Here is a 22,487-nt window from a genome sequence, read left to right on the forward strand (position 1 = left end):
TTTTAAAAAGTTATAATACACTCAAACTTGGCGCCATCAACACACCCGTAAAAGTATATTACGGACAGACTGGTGACCACCGACTGTCTCCACCTTTGTCCTGAAGAGGGATTTAAGTTTACAAGACGGCCAGTGACAGAGTTTGGGCAATTTCTCGATCTCCAATCACTCGGACTTTGTGTACGTACAAAATTAATGCAAAGAGTTATTACATTAAAGTTGCTCAAGAGTTTCTCCATAAACCGAGAGAGATATTTGAGGCTGCGTCTTTGTGACAGAAGTGGGACTCCAAAATATCTGTCTCAACTAGCTCTTTCTAGTTTAATTAACAGAATATATACTAGGAAGGTTGCATCTCTTATCCAATCCTTGAAATTTGGTTATCAATTCATTAATAACGAGTTCCAGGGCTTTTCGTCTGCCTTGAAATGGGCGGGAAAAACAAATGACCATCGGCGTGACGTCACAGGTAAACAAACGCTCTCGGTCTCAAAACTTTTCATCGTCGCGGCAATAAACAACTAAATAAGATAAATGATAAATAAGCCATCCTACGCTCCCTACCGTGAAATTGGCGGGAAAAATAAATGAACGTGGGCATGTGTGTGGGTGTGACGTCACGAAGAATAAAAATACATGCTCTCCAACAAGCCTGCTACCCTTCTGGCGCCGAGTCAACAGGAGAGACGAATATAACAATTACCTAACACATCTGCAGTCCACACCGGAGAGAGAGAGAGAGAGAGAGAGAGGGGGAATCATTTTACTTCGTCAGATAGAAGACTAATTTTTTTTTTTGGCTGGTACGTGTGTGGTTTGGTCATCAACTATTATATATATATCTGTTTGTCCCCTGTCAACTCCATACTGCGTTGGATTTGACTAGTAACCAAGGAGACGCATCACTATCTCCTTTCAGCTCATTTTAGTAGGCGTGGTCAGATTGGGGGGTGGATTTGACTAGTAACCACGGAGACTCACTGACAAAGATCCCTAACCCCTTTCAGCTCAGTTGATGGCCAGGTGTAGTCAGATTGGAGGGTGGATTTGACTAGTAACCAAGGAGACTCACTGACAAAGATCCCTAACCCCTTTCAGCTGAGTTGATGGCCAGGTGTAGTCAGATTGGAGGTTAGATTTGACTAGTAACCAAGGAGACTCACTGACAAAGATCCCTAACCCCTTTCAGCTCAGTTGATGGCCAGGTGTAGTCAGATTGGAGGGTGGATTTGACTAGTAACCAAGGAGACTCATCCCAAGCCATAATTATGCAAAACCACGACTTAGTACTCAAATTCTGGCAGTTGTTCAGTTCTCCAGAAGAAAAATTCTGACTAGTAACCAAGGAGACTCGCATCCTATTGGCATATACTTTATTTATTTTTTTTGGTGATTAATATCAACACCAAGGACCCCCCCCCCCGCCCATCTGTTCTCTCCTGTCTACCGCTATTGTTAGAGAGAGAGAGAGAGAGAGAGAGAGAGAGAGAGAGAGATTCTTAATGTAAACAAAGCGATTATAAAACAACGCAATTCCGAGAGAGAGAGAGAGAGAGAGAGAGAGAGAGAGAGAGAGAGACATTCTTAACGCAAACATCATCGATAATAAAACCACACAACGACCACACAGAATAAATTACTATGGAGAAGGCGTAACGAAGCTCCCTAAATAATCATCAAAGGAATTTAGTCAAGAATTTCGGACGTGGGTTGGTGGTGGTGGTGTGGTGGTGGTGGTGGTGTGGTGGTGGTGGTGTGGTTGTGGTGGAGGTGTGGTGGTGGTGGTGTGGTGGTGGTGGTGGTGGTGTGGTGGTGGTGGTGGTGGTGTGGTGGTGGTGGTGGTGGTGGTAGGAATGATGTGGGTCCCTTCACCTCATTCACATACACTCTTCTAGTCAGTCTCTCATCCTCTAACTCACACATCTCTTATATATCCCTCCATACCTCCATCTCCTCCTTGGTCTCCTCCTCCCCTCCTCTCCCCCTCTCACCTCACTCACATACGCTCTTCTAGTTAGTCTCTCATTCGCCAGCCTCTCCACGTGGCCAAATCATCCCATAGTATTTCTAATGCTTTCAGTCACACCTGCATCACATACATACAGGTGTGGCTTGATAAACACAAACACACACACACACACACACACACACACACACACACACACACACACACACACACACACAAAATCACGTCCAGATTTGAAAGGAAACAAAGAAATTCTCTCTCTCTCTCTCTCTCTCTCTCTCTCTCTCTCACACACACACCTGAGCCAAATAGGTGTATGAGACGATCAATTAGCAGGTGAAGGTTGTCAGGTGTGATGGAGGAGACGAAGACAGTGATGACCGTATGAGCTATTGGCATTAACGTACATATTTACACACACACACACACACACACACACACACACACACACACACACACACAGGGTAGTTCGTATATTGCCCTCTCATTTAGTGATGTGTCTGGGAGGATTTTAGTGGTGAGGGGTGGGTGATGTGATGAGTATGTGATGAGAGGTTCATGATGTGTGTGTGATGAGAGGGGTATGATGTGTATGTGATGTACATGTGATGATAGGGAAATGTTGAGTATGTGATGAGTATATGATGAGAGGGGTATGATGAGCATGTGATGTTAATGTGATGTTATGTGATGAAGAGGGTATGATGTGTATGTGATGAGAGGGGTATGATGTGTATGTGATGAGAGGGGTATGATGTGTATGTGGTGAGTATGTGATGAGAGGGATATGATGTATATGTGATGTTATGTGATGAAGGGCAGTGGTGACCGACTTGGCACATCACCACACCCTAAATATACATATGTCCTAACATTTCCGGTTTATTATTATTATTATTATTATTATTATTACTACTACTACTACTACTACCATTACTACTGCTATTATTATTATTATTATTATTATTATTATTATTATTATTAGTCCTACTACCATTACTACTGCTATTATTATTATTATTATTATTATTATTACTACTACTACTACTACTATTAAATCAAGGTGTTTGAAGTTACTTTTATCATAATCTCTTTTGCTTCTAACTACTAACTCTCTCTCTCTCTCTCTCTCTCTCTCTCTCTCATCCTACCTCTCTATTTTCATCCTTCCAATTCCACCTCTCTCTCTCTCTCTCTCTCTCTCTCTCTCTCTCTCTCTCTTTAAAACAACAAACCAATCTGTCTTTCACTTGTCAAAGAGGTCAATAAAAGATGCACATGAGGGACGTGTGTATGTGCACCCATTAACACACATACACACACACACACACACACACACAGGAAAAGTGCACATATGAGAAGTGTTTATGTGCTTCCATTAACACACACACACACACACACACACACTCAGTCACACATTCATCTCACTCCCCCTCTCCCACTTCTCTCTCTCTCTCTCATGACCTGACCTCTTGACCCCAATACCAGTACTAGTGGTGTGGTCAGTGTCAGGACTGCCCCAACTTTTTAAGCACATATACCACTCTATACCAGGCCAACCCCACCACCTACACCACTCCTAACGCCTTCTCTAATACCACCCCACACCACTTCACACCACCTCATACCACACCACACCACTCCACCACACCACACCACCACCTCCCATACCACACCACACCACACCACCTCCCATACCAGCCTATACCTCCTCACACACCCTCCCCTACACCCACACCACACCACACCCCACACCACCACACCTCCCATACCACCCTATACCTCACACACCATCCCCTACACCCATACCACACCACCCCACACCACACCACCTCCCATACCAGCCTATACCTCCTCACACCCCCTCCCCTACACCCATACCACACCACACCCCACACTACACCACCTCCCATACCAGCCTATACCTCCACACACACCCTCCCCTACACCCATACCACACCACACCACCTCACACCCATCCCCTAAATCACTTGAGATGTTGTGTTAGGAACTGTCGAAAGCAAATCAGAACTGAGAGAGAGAGAGAGAGAGAGAGAGAGAGAGAGAGAGAGCTGATCACGCCAAAAGGAGAGATATAGAAAAACTCTCTCTCTCACACACACACACACACACACACACACACACACACACACACACACTGCTGATCACGGCAAAAAGAGAAATATAAAGACAAACTCTCTCTCTCTCTCTCTCTCTCTCTCTCTCTCACACACACACACACACACACACACACACACACACCGTTTGGCGTTGTTATTTCAGCCCCGTTAACGGAAGGGCGGTGTTTGGGTGGGGCCGAGTTGGGCGAGGGCAGTGTAAATAAACAGATGGTGAGTTCGGGGTGGGGGTTAATTCGGCCTGAGGTTGGAGGTGGATAGATAAATAGATAGACAGATAGATAGATAGACAGACAGACTGATAGGTAGATAGATAGATAGATAGACTGACTGACTGACAGGTAGACTGACAGATAGATAGGTAGGTAGGTAGGTGAGTGGGTGGGAGGGAGGTAAGAAGGTGGGTAGGTAGGTAGGCAGGCAGAAAGACAGACAGATAGATAGATAGATAGATAGGCAGGTAGGTAGGTAAGTAGGTGGGTGGGTAGGAAGGTAGGTAGAAGGATAGATGGATGGGTGGATAGATAGACAGAGAGAATTACAGACAGACAGATAGACAGACAGACAGAACTAAAGCTTACTCCAAACACACACACACACACACACACACACACACACACACACACACGTCTTTGGCTTGCCTCCTAGGGCACCACATATAAATAAAGACAATATATTACATGTCACCTACTTGGCCACACACACACACACACACACACACACACACACACACACACACACACACTTCCTACGTCATCAGGTCTCTGTTCCTATATCACTTAAACTCCCCTTCTCTCTCTCTTTCTCTCTCTCTCTTACACACACACACACACACACACACACACACACAGAATGAACAGGAAAAAACAGAAAAGATTTAAGTAAAATAAATCACTTAGGAACAGGTGTTTGGGCCCTAGTGGCTTGATAGCTAAAAACAGACAAAGGACCAGGTAGCAGCACTTACAATAATAATAATAATAATAATAATAATAAGAGTAAGAATAATGATAATGATGATAGTAATAATAATAATAATAAATGATGATGATGATGATGATAATAAGAGTAAGAATAACAATAATGATGATGACTAATAATAATAATAATAATAATAATGATACCAATGAAAACAATAATAATAATAATAATAATAATAATAATAATAAAGCAAGTCCTTCCAAATAGCTGAAAACGGGCACTTTGAGACTTATTTTAAGGCTAGATGTTAGAAAAATACCTAAAATAGACACATAATAAGGAAAAAACACGAAAACATAGCCCCAGCCCTCTAGCGGCGGATTTACGAACTACTTTTGGGCGAGAGGTAAACAGAGAAGGCTAGATGTTTGAAAATTACTGATTATAGGAATTTTTAGATGCATTTTAAGGCTAGTTGTTGGAAAAATGGCTAAAATAGTCACTCTGAGACCTATTTCAGGGCTAGAAGTTCAAAAAATGGCTGAAATAGGCACATAAATAGGGAGAAACACGAAAATATAGCCACAGACTCCTAGCGGCGGATTTAGGAACTAGGGTTGAGACGTGATGTAAACAAAATAGACGTGAAAAAATGGGTAAAAATAGGGACTTGGAGACGTATTTCAGGGCTAGAGGTTAGGAAAATGGCTATAATAGACACAATATAAGGGAATTACACCAAAAAAATAGCTAATAATAGGCAGATAAAAGGGGAAAAACACAAACTCTAGTCTCATCCCCCTAGCGGCCGGCATATGAACTAAGGTAGGGGCGTGGAGTAAACAGAAGAGGCAGAAGGAAGAGAGAGGGTTTATTAATAGACACGATGGTGGTGTTCCTCAGTCATCTCTAGCATTATACACACACCCTAACTCCCCCTCTCTCTCTCTCCCTCCCTCCCTCTCTCTCTCTCTCTCTCTCTCTCTCACAAACACACACACACTCACCTCACCAAACCTCTTTCCTTCTCTCATGTAATATATTTTTCTTCTTCTACCTTTGTTTCCCTTTTACCTTTTCAGTTCCTATCTCACAGCCATCCGACTCTCTCTCTCCCTCCCTCCCTCCTTCCCTCCCTCCCTCTCTCTCTCTTTCTCTCTCATAAAAACACCACAAAACAGAGTTACAAGGCACAACAAAGGATTCAACACGGCAACGTCACAATCCACAAGACAAAGCAAGCGAGTAAGAAAGCGAGACAGTGAGCAAATGAAGCCCTCTGAAGCTCTCTCTACTGAAGGAGGGGGAAGTACTGAAGCCACTACTGAACGGGGGGGGGGTGTACCGTGGGGGCGGGGAGGTGGGGGGCGTCCATCAAGCCATCAATAATTGCTCTCATGATTCCTTCCATCTTGAATTTCTTGAAGATTTGACTTTTATATCTTGAGATGGGGATGGTTTGACTTGACTCTGGCTGGCTGGCTGTCTGTCTATCTCGAGTCTACCTGTCTGTCTTGAGTTTGGCTGTCTATCTGTCTATCTTGAATTTGGCTGTCTGTCTGTCTATCTTGAATCTGGCTGTCTATCTGTGTGTCTGTCTCAAGTCTGTCTGTCTATCTTAAGTTTGTCTGTCTGTCTGTCTTGAGTCTCGCTGGCTATCTATCTGTCTATTTTGAATTTGGCTGTCTGTCTGTCTGTCTATCTGTGTCTTGAGTCTGGCTGTCTGTCTGTCTGTCTTGAGTCTGTCTTTTGGGAGCTGTCACTTTCTCCTGAGCTGTCTTTAAGTGTTGCTCTCTTTTCCTTGAGTTGCAGTGGCTATTTCCTCTTGATCTGTCGATTTCTGTGTTGAGAGGCTTGAGTTGTTGATCTACGCTTGAGTTCTAGATTTGAGTGGCTGGTGCTTGAGTTTTAGATTTGAGTTGGTGCTTGAGTTCTAGATTTGAGTTGCTAGAGGTGTTGTTTTACTAGGTCGGTTTTTTGGCGGGGGCGGGGGCGGGGAGTCGAATTTTCTTGTTGCAGGGGCGTCGGGTGTTGCGAGATTTGAGTTAGCTTTGGTTTTCTCTTTATTTCTTCTCTCTATTTGAGTTGCGTGAGTTGAGTCGCAAGGGAGGAGGAGAGGGGGTCGTAAATTTTGAGCGGCGGGCTCTCGTATATTGCGGGTTCTTCGCCTTACGCAAATTTCACTATAAAATAATTTCCATTTACGCGATTTTCACCATACAATATTTTCGATTTACGCGATTTCCACTACACAATATTTTTGATTTTACGCGGTCGGTGGAGGCCTTGTTTTGCGCGGGGGGGACGTGTGGGTGTTGCAAAAATGAGTTGTGTGATCGTGGTAGTGTTGCAATTTTCCAAACGAGGTGGAGGGGGGCGGCGGCAGGTAGACTGATGCAACACAAGTGGCGAGACTGGTGTAGCTGCGTTGAGTTGAGGCGTTTTGCATTTAAGTTGATTTGTGTTGCTTGTGTTGATTTCTACAGTTTATGCTTGGCTCTTTTTGCCGTTGATTTGGCTTGTGCTGTCTTTGCTTGAGTTGTTTGGCACCTGAGCTGCTTTGTGTTGCTTTTCAATTGAAGGTTTGAGCTGCTAATCTATACTATTGCTCTTCTGTATGTTTGAATAACCAATATTTTCTTTCCTTACTTGTTTTTCTTCCTTTTTTTTTTGAGTTGTATAAGTAACACTAGTGAAACTGTTGCACTATCATCTTCAAAGGGTCTGGCGCGGATTGCACAATGTTGCACAGTTGTTGTACACGTAACTTTACTGCCAATGATCCTGTATCAACACATTGCACATCTAGTCACTGAAATATGAACACTGTAAAATGAACACTGAAAATGAACACTAAAAAATGAACACTGAAAATGAACACTAAAAAATGAACACCGGAAACTGAACACTAAAAAATGAACACCGGAAGCTGAACACTAAAAAATGAACACTGTAAAATGAACACTCAAAAATGAACACGAAAACAGAACACTACAATAGGAAACCACTTAAAAGGCATAACTATACTCTTTTCACTCTAACTTGGCCTAAAATTGCCATCCCTCCATCTTGAATACTGACCCGTAATAGATTAACACTAGACTATGATGCTAGTCACGAAGAAGTGCTGGGGGGAGGATGCAGCGCTGTTCGGGGGGCAGCTTTGAGTTAATTATGCTACGGACGAAAATCTGGGCCAAATTAAGGTGAAATGGGTATTGAAATTATGGCACACAATCTTGCTATCTATCTATTGCCAGACGCCCTAATCCCATACGGGGTGGCCACAAACAAATCGCCTCCACGTCTTGCAGTCACTTAAAAATTAACACTCCATTGCGTCTTTTTCTACGCTGCAAATCGTCAGGGTATACTGCACAGGAAGAGATCAACACTGAATTGCAAGGCGATGCTTCAGTGTTGCACAGGTATTGCAAATCGCCCATATCAACTGCACAGGCATTGCAAATCGCCCATATCAACTGCACAGGCATTGCAAATCGCCCATATCAACTGCACAGGCATTGCAAATCGCCCATATCAACTGCACAGGCATTGCAAATCGCCCATATCAACTGCACAGGCATTGCAAATCGCCCATATCAACTGCACAGGCATTGCAAATCGCCCATATCAACTGCACAGAGTATATTGCCCAAGTTGCACATGTCACAGTGCTGGGATGGCCTGTGCACTACCGTATTGCAATTATCAACGCCCATTGCACACGCACGTCTTCATTTGCAACACAAGTTCAACACAACGAGTTATTGCATTGTTGATGGTGGTAGTTGTGGTAGTTCTTGTGGTTGGATGTGTGGTTGTGGTGGTAGGTGTGGTTCTTGCAGCAATTATGGTGGGTGTGGTGGTAGGAAGTGTGGAAGTTGTGGTAGGTAGTGTGGTAGGTGGTGTGGTAGTTGTGGCAGGCAGTGTGGTAGGTAATGTGGTAGCTGTGGTAGGTAGTGTGGTAGCTGTGTAAGAAGGTTAGTAACTGTGGTGGAGTGTGGTATAAGCCCCCAGACACCACCACCACCACATTCACCACAGTGGTAGCCAGCCAACTTTACCTGTAACCTTGATTTTTGTTGTGTGGTGGTGTGTGGTAGTGTGTGGTAGCCTGCCCGACCAATAACTTCATTCACAGCTGGTTGATGGTGGTAGTTGTGGTTGTTGGTTGTGGTAGCTGTTTCTGGATTGTGGTAATTGTGGTTGATGGTGGTGGTTGTGGTAGTTGTGGTTGATGGTGGTGGTTGTGGTAGGTGTGGTTGGTGGTAGATGCTTGTGAATTGTGGTTGGTGTGGTAGTTGTGGTTGCTGGTGGAGGTAGTTATGGTTAGTAGTAGTGGTGCCTGTTTGTAAATAACGGTAGCTGTGGTTGTGGTGACAGTAGTTGTGGCTATGGTAGTGGCAGTTGTGGTAGCTGTGGTAATGGTGGTAGTTGCGGTAGCTGTGGTAATGGTGGTAGTTGTGGTAATGTTGGAATATGGTAAGTGAGGCTGAGGGTGTGGGGTGTGGTGGTAGTTGTGGTTGGCGATAGGATTCCGTTGTGGTAATGTTGGAATATGGTAAGTGAGGCTGAGGGTGTGGTGGGTGGTGGTAGTTGTGGTTGGCGATAGGATTCCGTTGTGGTAGCTGTGGTAGGGGTGTGGTAGGGGGGGAGAGAGCGCCTTCCTACCCCTACACCCTGACACACAGAGTACACACACACACAGAGGGGGTGAGGTGTGGTGACTGTGGCGGACGAAGGTAATGTGGTGGTGTGGTGGAGCCCTGAGTAACCCCCCCCCTCCTCTCTCTCTCTCTCTCTCCCTTCACACATGTGCCCTGCCATACACTGTGTTCTTATATTTATTTTGATTCTCTCTCTCTCTCTCTCTCTCACTTCTCCTTTACCTAGTTCTACAAACGTCCCTCAACTCCCTCCCTATCCCCCGAAAGGACCATGGTGGACTGCAGGAGGATTTTTTACTACTACTACGACTACGGTTACTACTACTACTACTACTATTACTACTACTGCTACAATTGCTACTACTATGAGGTTGGCATAAGTCTCCTTGGTTACTAGTCAAATCTAACCTCCAGCCTGACTACACCTGGCCATCAACTCAGCTAAAAGGGGTTAGGGATCTTTGTCAGTGAGTCTCCTTGGTTACTAGTCAAATCCACCCTCCAATCTGACTACACCTGGCCATCAACTGAGCTGAAAGGGGTTAGGGATCTTTGTCAGTGAGTCTCCTTGGTTACTAGTCAAATCCACCCTCCAATCTGACTACCCCTGGCCATCAACTGAGCTGAAAGGGGTTAGGGATCTTTGTCAGTGAGTCTCCTTGGTTACTAGTCAAATCCACCCTTCAATCTGACTACACCTGGCCATCAACTGAGCTGAAAGGGGTTAGGGATCTTTGTCAGTGAGTCTCCTTCGTTACTAGTCAAATCCACCCTTCAATCTGACTACACCTGGCCATCAACTCAGCTGAAAGGGGTTAGGGATCTTTGTCAGTCTAGCATAAACGCCTGATAGTGATGTAGCAGGTGGTCAGGTGGTTAGGGAAGTGGTATGCTGTCTGAGAGAACGCGTGATCGAGTCAAAATTGGTGTAGTAGTTGGAGTATTTAAATTTCGTAAAAAAACACCACCGATAACACCAGCACCACACCAGTCCTGAGAAAGACCTGGGCCCGTACTTATAAAACCACGTCACGAGGCAATGGTCAATCCTAAATTCACAGCAGCGAGTCACAATTCCTTATGTCCTACCTGAGTCCTAACTAAGACACCCCACGAGTTGGTATAGCGCTTAGGACTCCATCGGTAAACACGGCAGCCACACCACCACCACCACAACAAATTCGCCACCGCCAACCCAGCCGTTTTCGTGACGGGAAGGATGTGATTAATTAGCTAAGTGGTGCAGAACTGGTAAAGAGAATCCTTTAGGCAGGAAATCCGGCAGGAAACAAGGCTCTCAAGGCTGAAACGAAGGCTATTTTAAAGTTGCGTTACTTTACAACTGGAAAAATGCAACTCGGTAGTGGTGACGACCCTTGTGCGTTCCTCTACCGCACTGTTGGAGCGCTTGTTCTTAGGCTGAAGGGTAGAAAATACTGCTAGAGTCCTCCATGCTTCTGGTGGCGGTGGTGGTGGTTGTTCACAAGATTACTGCGGTGAGGCGACATGTCCTCGTCCACAGTAAAACAGTGTGGTAAATAACTCCTTAAATCTTCACATTCATCAGTTGACTCTTCACCGAAAACGTTTCAGAAAAATATCGAAGTAATTAATGGATTTTTTCGTTACGTCTTTTCTCTCTCTCTCTTTTTTTTATATATATATATTTTTTATTTTTTTTCTTCAATTTTCAAACCTCGCAAGCGCTACATACAAAAAAACCGCTATCTCAGCAGCTTATGATTTTGACCTAACAGTGTCTCGCCTTTGCTATGACTGAACTCCTCCTTAAGTCTAACACTTCTGACTTTCACTTATGATGTAGTTTTTATAAGTACTGCCCCTGGTATGTATTCAGTATGGACGGTGGGTCTTGGTGCCAAAGTGGTGATATGTGGTGTGAGACATAGGAGGATTGCCTGGCCTTAGGGAACGGGCTGTGTAGTCTATTTAGCCATACCTATATCCACAGCCACACCTACTGTACATCCACACCCACACCTACACCCACACCCACACTTACACCTACACCCACACCCATACTTACACCCACACCCACACCCACACCCACACCTAAAGCAGTACAGATGGATGATTATTTCTGTTAGAGGGAGGGAGGGAGGGAGGGAGGGAGGGAGGGAGGGAGGGAGGGAGGAAGGAAGGAAGGAAGGAAGGAAGGAGGGAGGAAGGAAGGAAGGAAGGATGGACGGATGGAAAGAAGGAAGGAACGAGGGAAGGAAGGAAAGAAGGAAGGAAGGAAGGAAGGAGGGAGGAAGGAAGGAAGGAGGGAGGAAGGAAGGAAGGAAGAAGGGAAGCAAGGAAGGAAGGAAGGAAGGAAGAAGGGAGGGAGGGAAGAAGGCACCCCTCCCCCCCGCTGGCACAGTGCCTCACGGGTTACTGGCACCCCCTCCCTCTCTCCTTCTCCCCCCCTCTCTCTCTCTCTCCTTTTCCCCTTACTCATTACCTCCCTCACCTCCCCCTCACACTCCTCCCCTCCTCTCATTTTCTCTCCCCTCCCTCCCCCCCTCACCTTACTCATTAATTCCTCCCCTCCCCTCCTTCTCCCTCTCACACTCCTCCCCTTCTCTCATTCTTTCTTTCCCCTCCCTCCCTCTCTCTCCCTCACCTTACTCATTAATTCCTCCCCTCCCCTCCCCTCCCCTCCCCTCCCCATGACTCAACACGCCAATAATACCACAACACAACACAGAGGTACCATTTCCTCCCTCCCTCCCTCCCTACGTTTCCTCCTCCCTCCTAGATTTTTTTCCCTCCCTTTCTTCCCTCCCTCCCTCCATATGTTTTCTCCTCCCTTTCCTCCCTCCCTTTTTTTTTTTCCTCCTTTTCTTCCCTCCCCCTCTTCCCCTCTCTCTCTCTCTCTCTCCCTTCCTTCCCTTTTCTCCTTCCCTCCCTCTCCACCTCCTCCCCTCTTTCTTTCTCCCTCTCTCCCTCCTTCTACCGTCTTGAGAGAGAGAGAGAGAGAGAGGGGGGGCAAAATGTAGAGTAGGGCACTGAAGGGGTGGGGGAGAAGTGAGAGGGGAGGGGAGGGGAGGAAAGGGGGAGGGGAGGGGAGGGGAGGGGAGGAAAGGGGGAGGGCAGAGGGGAGGGGAGGGGAGGAAAGGGGGAGGGCAGAGGGGAGGGGAGGGGAGGAAATAGCGTGGAAATGAAAGGGAGGAAGGATGTCATTTATTATTATTATTATTATTATTATGATCCCTATTATCAATATTATTATTAGCCCTATTATTATTATTATTATTATTATCATCATTATTATTATTATCATCACTATTATCATCATCATTATCATTATTATTATTATCACTATTATTATTATCATTACCATTATTATTATCAATTAAAAAAAAAAAAAAACGAAAACTCACTCCTAACGTGTAAAAATAATTCGGATCAGAATAAATAAAAAAGATACAGGTGTTAGGGAATAAGAAACTAAATGGATGATAACAAACAAAATTTCTTCTAATGAGATTTGGAAAGTCCCTAACACCTCTTCCTTAGCGATTTATTCTTGAAGAGGCTGGTAATTTTATCAATTATTTATGAAGAGTATGTTGATATTGGATTTAAATAACAGAAAATAAATCACTTAGGAAAAGATGTTAGGGAGCTTCCTTAACCAACTGGGTAAGGAAGCTCCCTAACACCTCTTCCTAAGCGATTTATTACACCTCATTGGCCTGTTCTGTTACATACATCTTTCCCAACGTACAAAAGGACATTAACCAGCCATATCCTAAAATAAATCGCTAAGGAAGAGGTGTTAGGGAGTATAAATCCTTCCAATATCAACACACTCTGCATACATAACGTAGAAAAGGATATTAACTTGCCATATCCAAAAATAAATCGCTAAGGAAAAGGTGTTAGGGAGCATAAAACATCCCTCTAATATCGCCACACTCCCAACGCACAAGAGGATATTAACCAGCCACATCCAAGAATAAATCACCAAGGAGGACGTGCTAGGGATACTCGCCTTCATAACAGTAAGCCATGAGTAGCAACATCATAAAATAAATCGCTAAGGATGAGGAGCTAGGGAACTTCTTTACAATAGTTTACCATTAAAACTCCATTCTCTCTCATACACACCTTATAGAAAACGTAGAAAATAAGGATGACTGAATTAAACCTTTTTCTATATAAAAGTCAAATTTTGGGCCATATTTCTATACATTTTTATTTTCTAACCATTTCTATAAATAATTCCCTCTCCTTAGCACCTCCCAGTAAGCGAATGAAACTTGTAAAATACGAATAACGCAAATAAATTGGAAAAAACGACTTGCACCATCAAAATATTTCCATTTTTTGTCATTTAGAACAGAAAACGAAGAATTCAAATATTTTCCCCTTCACAACTTATGATAGTAATTTGGCTGTTCATATACAGTATGTTGCTGCCAGAGATCGAGCAGCGTGAAAAGCCGCCATTAGGTGACCAAGGCTTTCATGATACGATCTTTTGCAGGATTAAGATATTCGACTGTAGGCAGACAGACAGACAGACATAGATAAATAGATAGACAGACATACTGATAGACTTATACTGTACATGGGCAGAGAGAAAGAGAGAAACAGTACTCACGAGGGAAGAACCTCGATATCCGGTCCGTACACACTAATAGATAGACAGAAAAATAGATAGATAGATAAATAAAATGGAGATAGATAGATACAGTACTCATATAGATAGATAAATAAATGATAAATAGATAGACAGATAGATAGACAAATATAAAGAATAGATAGATAGAGAGATAAACAGATAGACACAGGTAAATAAGACAGATGCAATAAACACATAAATAACCTGATAGATAAAATAAATAGATATAGATAGACGGATAGATAGATAAAATAATACATAAATAGCCTGATAGATAAAATATAGACAGATAGAAAAATAATTACACAGACTGATAGATAGACAGATAGACAGACTCACCAGTTGGTTTAGCCTAGCCTCGTCTGTGACCTCTGCAATATTCGTCCCTTGTACCACCACCGGCTCGCCCTCCACCTGCAGGGGTCAAGAGAGGTCAACTGAGGTCAATTATAGGGTCATTAAGAGTAGTGATGATGATGGTGGTAATGATGATAGTAATAAACAAAATAATAATAATAATAATAATAATAATAATAGTAATAATAATAATAATAATGATAATAATAATAATAATAATAATGGTAAAGATAGCGATGATACACTTCTACTACTACTACTACTAATAATAATAATAATAATAATAATAATAAAACAATAATAATTAATAATAATAATAATAATAATAATAATAATAATAATAATAGGGAATTATGGCTGAACAAAAATGGTGGTTAAAATATCTATCTATATATCTATCTTTCTATCTATCTGCCTACTTACCTATCTATCTGCCTATGATAATAATGAGTAAATAATTAAGATACGAAAACTCTCTCTCTCTCTCTCTCTCACACACACACACACACACACACACACACACACACACACACACACACACACACACTCTCTCTCTCTCTCTCTCTCTCTCCGTTTTCTCTCGAGCGCCCATTTTCTCCAATTTAAATTCAATGGGTCACTCCGGCAAAACAACGCACCCCATTTTCTATGTCCTATTAGACGTTTTTTATTCTTCTCTAAAAATTACCTTTAAAAAAATATATTGGAGAATTATTATTATTATTATTATTATTATTATTATTATTACTACTACTGCTGCTACTACTTATAATACTACTGCTGCTTTCATTGATATTATTTTTATTATTATTATTATTATTACTGCTGTTTTCATTGCTATTACCTTTATTATTATTATTATTATGAGTAAAATTTAATACATAAATAAGTGTTCATTTTTACTTTTCATCGCTCTTATCATTAGAGAGAGAGAGAGAGAGAGAGAGTACCCAGATGGTGTGCTCTGGCAGGGTCACTGTTACTCTGTTTACATCATTCTCTCTCTCTCTCTCTCTCTCTCTCTCTCTCTCTCTCTCTCTCTCCTAATTTCCTCTTCAAGTGTGTTCTTTCCCTCCCCCCTCCCTCTCTCTCTCTCTCTCTCTCTTACTCTGAGGGATTAGAAGTGAGGTAAGAACCACTTGTAGGAGAGAGAGAGAGAGAGAGAGAGAGAGAGAGAGAGAGAGAGAGAGAGAATCACACATCACCTCATTCATAATTTTTACCCCCATACTGTGACGTCACCCAGCCTATGACGTCATCCATTACGTCATTCATTCATAAAATTTAAAGGTCCTACTACGGTTTGTTTACATTCGTTTAAAGGTCCATGATTGTTATGAAAGGAGTAATGTGTGGTGGTTGTGGTAGCTGTGGTGGTTGTGGTGGTGGTGGTGGTGGTGGTGGTAGTAGTAGTAGTAGTAGTAGTAGTAGTAGTAGTAGTAGTAGTAGTAGTAATAATAATAATAATAATAATAATAATAATAATAGCAGTAGTAGTAGTAGTAGTAGCAGTGGTGGTGGTGGTGATTGTGCTGGTGGTAGCAGTAGTGAAGTAGTAGTAGTAGTAGTAGTGGTAGTGGTGGTGGTCGGTGTTGTATGAGTGGTAGTTGTAGTATTGGCGGTGGTGGTAGTAACAGTATTAGTAATAGTGGTGGTGGTGGTGGTGGTAGTGGTGGTGATAATACTGGCGATGACTGTAATGGTTGTGTGGTGATAATGTCAGTAGTAGTAGTAGTAGTTGTGGTGGTGGTGGAAGTGGTGATTGTGGTAGCTGTGGTGGTTTGTGGTAGTAGTAATGGTGGTGGTGGTGGTAGCAGTAGTAGTAGTAATGGTGGTGGTGGTAGCAGTAGTAGTAGTGGTGACAGTGGTAAGTGGTAGTAGTGGTGATAGTGGTAGCGGGTCTGGTAGTCTATTCCCGTGAGGTAAACTCCTAAGTCTGGCACTGGCTGCCTCACCTACCACACCTGTCGCACCTACCACACCTGCCCCATCTACCACACCTGCCTCATCTACCACAACTTCCTAACCCATCACACCTGCCTCACCTACCCCATCTACCACACCTGCCCCATCTACCACAACTTCCTAACCCATCACACCTGCCTCACCTACCACACCTGCCGCACCTACCACACACCTGCCTCACCTACCACACCTGCCTCACCTACCACACCCGCCTCACCACACACCTGCCACAATCACCACACCACTACTACCACCACCACCACACTGACAAACCTTCAACATCACACCACCACTACCACAATTTCACCACCAGAACAACCACCACACATTCACCACACCGCACACCAACCAACGTGATGTGCTAAATTAAAGCGATATTAACCTACATAGAGGAAAAATGTAAAGTCACGATAGAAGGGCAGTTTTTTTAGCACTTTCGAGCACTTTTTAGCAGTGTTTGAGTACATTATAGCACTTCTCAGCACTCTTCAGCAGTGTCTGGGTAGATTTTAGCACTTTCTAGCACCTTATAGCAGTGTTTGAGTACATTTTAGCACTTCTTAGCACTTTTTAGCAGTGTCTGGGTTGATTTTAGCACTTCTTAGCACTTTGTATCAGAGTTTGAGTACATTATAGCACTTTTTAGCACATAGGAGTGTCTGAGTACATTTTAGCAGCGTTTGAGTACATTTTAGCACTTCTTAGCAATACACACGAGAGTATTGTGTGTGTGTGTGTGTGTGTGTGTGTGTGTGTGTGTGTGTGTGTAATAGAATTGGCATGTCTGTATGTGAGAATGGACCGTATTAATAGGCTGTCCTTCCTGAGAGAGAGAGAGAGAGAGAGAGAGAGAGAGATTAGAACAGCTTACATCACGTACTGTTTTATGCCCCTCTCTCTCTCTCTCTCTCTCTCTCTCTCTCTCTCTCTCTCTCTCTCGGCTTCGAAAAATATCTCCTATCTTTAATATAGAATAACTGTTATATTAATAGTAATAATAATAATAATAATAATAATAATAATAATAATAATAATAATGAGGAAGAGAAAATAACAAACAACAACAACAGCAATTACAAGTGATAATAGTAATAATGATAATAATAATAATAATAATAATAGTAATAATAGTGATAATAATAATAATGATAATAATAATAATGATAATAAATGTAAGCCTAGCAAAACGCACCTTCACCTCCACATGTGTGTGTGTGTGTGTGTGTGTGTGTGTGTGTGTGTGTGTATGTGTGTGTGTGTGTACCTCAACCCTTGTTCCAAAGACCCCTTAAGTCTTCACAGGCCTGTCTATCTATCTGTCTGTCTATCTATCAGCTGTTGTAAGTCTATCTATCTGTCTATTACTCAATCCCATATACCTGTCTATCAATATACCTCTCTCTCTCTCTCTCTCTCTCTCTCTCTCTCTCCTAAATTTATTCCATACGTAATATCATTGGCAAGAGGAATATGTGATGATGATGATGATGATGGTGGTGGTGATGGTGATGATGATGATGGTGGTGATGGTGATGATGATGATGGTGGTGGTGGTGGTGGTGGTGGTGGTGGTGGTGGTGGTGATGGTGGTGGTGATGATGATGATGATGATGGTGGTGATGGTGATGATGATGATGGTGGTGATGGTGGTGGTGGTGGTGGTGGTGGTGGTGAAGATGGTGATGATGATGGTGATATTGGTGGTGATATCGGTGGTGGTGGTGGTGGTGGTGGTGGTGGTGGTGGTGATGATGATGGTGGTGATGATGATGATGATGATGATGATGATAATAATAATAATGATAATAATAATAATAATAATAATAATAATAATAATAATAATAATAATGTAACAATCGAAACAATACAGAAGAAGAAGGAGGAGGAGGAGGAGGAGGAGGAGGAGGAGGAGGGAGAGAATAAAAGAGAAGAGAGAGAGAGAGAGAGAGAGAGAGAATCTACGTGCAAAGGCCAATGCTTAGTAATCTTAGGTAACAGAATCACCACAATCACCACAACCACCACAATTTACATAACTACCACAACTACCAGAATTACCACAATCACCACAACTACCACAACAACCACAATCACAACTACCACCACCTACCACAACTGCCACAACCACAGCTACTATACCAGCTACCACAACTACCACAATCACCATTCCCACAACCATACCTACCACAATTACCACTACTAGTACGAACACTACCATCACCACCATCACTACCACCACATCTACCACACCTACCACAAATACCATCACCACCATACTCTGATCACTGCCAAATACCCTTCCTACTCTCTAGCTTCCTCGCTCCCTGTGATTGTGGTAGGGATGGTGGTAGTTGTGGTAGGGATGGTGGTAGTTGTGGTAGGGATGGTGGCAGTTGTGGTAGGGATGGTGGAAGTTGTGGTCGGGATGGTTGTAGTTGTGGTAAGGATGGCGGTAGTTGTGGTAGGGATGGTGGTAGTTGTGGTAGGGATGGTGGTAGCTGTGGTAGAGGTTGTGGTAGTTGTGGTAGGGATGGTGGTAGTTGTGGTAGGGATGGTGGTAGTTGTGGTAGGGATGGTGGTAGTTGTGGTAGTGATGGTGGTAGTTGTGGTAGGGATGGTGGTAGTTGTGGTAGGGATGGTGGAAGTTGTGGTAGGGATGGTGGTAGTTGTGGTAGGGATGGTGGTAGTTGTGGTAGGGATGGTGGTGGCTGTGGTAGGGATGGTGGTAGTTGTGGTAGGGATGGTGGTAGTTGTGGTAGGGATGGAGGTAGTTGTGGTAGGGATGGTGGTAGTTGTGGTAGGGATGGAGGTAGTTGTGGTAGGGATGGTGGTAGTTGTGGTAGGGATGGTGGTAGTTGTGGTAGGGATGGTGGTAGTTGTGGTAGGGATGGTGGAAGTTGTGGTCGGGATGGTGGAAGTTGTGGTAGGGATGGTGGTAGTTGTGGTAGGAATGGTGGTAGTTGTGGTAGGGATGGTGGTAGTTGTGGTAGAGATGGTGGTAGTAGTTGTGGCAGGGATGGTGGTAGTTGTGGTAGGGATGGCGGTAGTTGTGGTAGGGATGGCGGTAGTTGTGGTAAGGATGGTGGTAGTTGTGGTAAGGATGATGGAAGTTGTTGTAGGGATGGTGGTAGTTGTGGTTGGAATATTGACAACTGTAGCGGTACTAGGAATGCTGGTAGTTGTGGTAGGAATGTTGGTAGTTGTGGTAGGAATGTGGTAACTGTGGTAGGAATGTGGTAACTGTGGTAGGAATGTTGGTAACTGTGGTAGGAATATTGGTAGTTGGGGTAGGAATGTGGTAACTGTGGTAGGAGTGGTGGTAACTGTGGTAGGAATATTAGTAGTTGTGGTAGGAATGTGGTAGGAGTGTTGGTAGTTATGGTAGGAATACTGTCAACTGTAGTACTAGTAATAGGAGAGTTGGTAGTTGTGGTAGGAATGTTGGTAGTTGTGGTAGGAATGTTGATAGTTGTGGTAGGAATATTGACAACTGTAGTAGTAGTAAGAGGAATGTTGGTAGTTGTGGTAGGAATTTTGGTAGCTGTGGTAGGAATGTTGGTAGTTGTGGTAGCAGTGTGGTAGACTCAAGCACCACCTGCCACCACCACAGCTATATTAGGTAGGCCAGCTGACTCCTCTCTCTCTTTCTCTCTCTCTCTCACTTTAAAGTTGCCTCTATTCCGAATTCACTTTCTCTCTCTCTCTAAGCATACCTTTCTCTCTCTCTCTCTCTCTCTCTCTCTCCCTCCCTCTCCCTCTCTCTCTCCCTCCCTCCCTCCCTCTCCCTCTCTCTCTCTCTCTCTCTCCCTCCCTCCCTCCCTCTCTCTCTCTCTCTCTCTCTCTCTCTCTCTCTCTCTCTCCCTCCCTCCCTCTCTCTCTCTCTCTCTCTCTCTCTCTCTTTCTCTCTCTCTCTCAGCTAAATCTGTTATATTAATTTTTGTAATGAGTTGGCACAAGGAGAGAGAGAGAGAGAGAGAGAGAGAGAGTAAATGAAGTGGGATTAGAGGTAGCTTTAAAGTGAGAGAGAGAGAGAGAGAGAGAGAGAGAGAGAGAGAGAGTAAATGAAGTGGGATTAGAGGTAGCTTTAAAGTGAGAGAGAGAGAGAGAGAGAGAGAGAGAGTAAATGAAGTGGGATTAGAGGTAGCTTTAAAGTGAGAGAGAGAGAGAGAGAGAGAGAGAGAGAGAGAGAGTAAATGAAGTGGGATTAGAGGTAGCTTTAAAGTGAGTGAGAGAGAGAGAGAGAGAGAGAGTAAATGAAGTGGGATTAGAGGTAGCTTTAAAGTGAGAGAGAGAGAGAGAGAGAGAGAGAGAGAGAGAGAGAGAGAGTAAATGAAGTGGGATTAGAGGTAGCTTTAAAGTGAGAGAGAGAGAGAGAGAGAGAGAGAGAGAGAGAGTAAATGAAGTGGGATTAGAGGTATCTTTAAAGTGAGAGAGAGAGAGAGAGAGAGAGAGAGAGAGAGAGAGAGTAAATGAAGTGGGATTAGAGGTAGCTTTAAAGTGAGAGAGAGAGAGAGAGAGAGAGAGAGAGAGTAAATGAAGTGGGATTAGAGGTAGCTTTAAAGTGAGAGAGAGAGAGAGAGAGAGAGAGTAAATGAAGTGGGATTAGAGGTAGCTTTAAAGTGAGAGAGAGAGAGAGAGAGAGAGAGAGAGAGAGAGAGAGAGAGAGAGAGTAAATGAAGTGGGATTAGAGGTAGCTTTAAAGTGAGAGAGAGAGAGAGAGAGAGAGAGAGAGAGAGTAAATGAAGTGGGATTAGAGGTAGCTTTAAAGTGAGAGAGAGAGAGAGAGAGAGAGAGAGAGAGAGAGAGAGAGAAAATTAAGTGTGATTAGAGGTAGATTTAAAGAGAGAGAGAGAGAGAGAGAGAGAGAGAGAGAGAGAGAGAGAGTAAATGAAGTGGGATTAGAGGTAGCTTTATAGTGAGAGAGAGAGAGAGAGAGAGAGAGTAAATGAAGTGGGATTAGAGGTAGCTTTAAAGTGAGAGAGAGAGAGAGAGAGAGAGAGAGAGTAAATGAAGTGGGATTAGAGGTAGCTTTAAAGTGAGAGAGAGAGAGAGAGAGAGAGAGAGAGAGTAAATGAAGTGGGATTAGAGGTAGCTTTAAAGTGAGAGAGAGAGAGAGAGAGAGAGAGAGAGAGAGTAAATGAAGTGGGATTAGAGGTAGCTTTAAAGAGAGAGAGAGAGAGAGAGAGAGAGAGAGAGAGAGAGAGAGAGAGTAAATGAAGTGGGATTAGAGGTAGCTTTAAAGTGAGAGAGAGAGAGAGAGAGAGAGAGAGAGTAAATGAAGTGGGATTAGAGGTAGCTTTAAAGTGAGAGAGAGAGAGAGAGAGAGAGAGAGAGAGAGTAAATGAAGTGGGATTAGAGGTAGCTTTAAAGTGAGAGAGAGAGAGAGAGAGAGAGAGAGAGAGTAAGTGGGATTAGAGGTAGCTTTAAAGTGGGATTAGAGAGAGCTTTAGAGAGAGAGAGAGAGAGAGTAAATGAAGTGGGATTAGAGGTAGCTTTATAGTGAGAGAGAGAGAGAGAGAGAGAGAGAGAGAGAGTAAATGAAGTGGGATTAGAGGTAGCTTTAAAGTGAGAGAGAGAGAGAGAGAGAGAGAGTAAATGAAGTGGGATTAGAGGTAGCTTTAAAGTGAGAGAGAGAGAGAGAGAGAGAGAGAGAGAGAGAGAGAGAGAGGGGGGATTAGAGAGAGAGAGAGAGAGAGAGAGAGAGAGAGAGAGAGAGAGAGAGAGAGAGAGAGAGAGAGTAAATGAAGTGGGATTAGAGGTAGCTTTAAAGTGAGAGAGAGAGAGAGAGAGAGAGAGAGAGAGAGAGAGAGAGAGAGAGAGGTCTGTGTGGGGGAGTC

The 22,487-nt window shown here is 43.4% G+C and overlaps 1 protein-coding gene across 1 annotated transcript in view; it reads right to left on the reverse strand.

Moving 5' to 3' along the window:
• Positions 1-22,487, reverse strand: part of LOC145391030 (uncharacterized) — a 112,070-nt gene that overhangs the window by 51,316 nt on the left and 38,267 nt on the right. Inside the window, exon 18 of the mRNA XM_080265766.1 lies at positions 14,668-14,742. Coding sequence (XP_080121892.1) covers positions 14,668-14,742 — 75 coding nt within the window. The remainder of the gene's footprint in view (positions 1-14,667; positions 14,743-22,487) is intronic.

This window comes from Coenobita brevimanus, chromosome 2, assembly GCF_032717465.1.
Source record: "Coenobita brevimanus isolate Jiangsu-jjx chromosome 2, ASM3271746v2, whole genome shotgun sequence".
Lineage (NCBI taxonomy): Eukaryota > Metazoa > Arthropoda > Malacostraca > Decapoda > Coenobitidae > Coenobita > Coenobita brevimanus.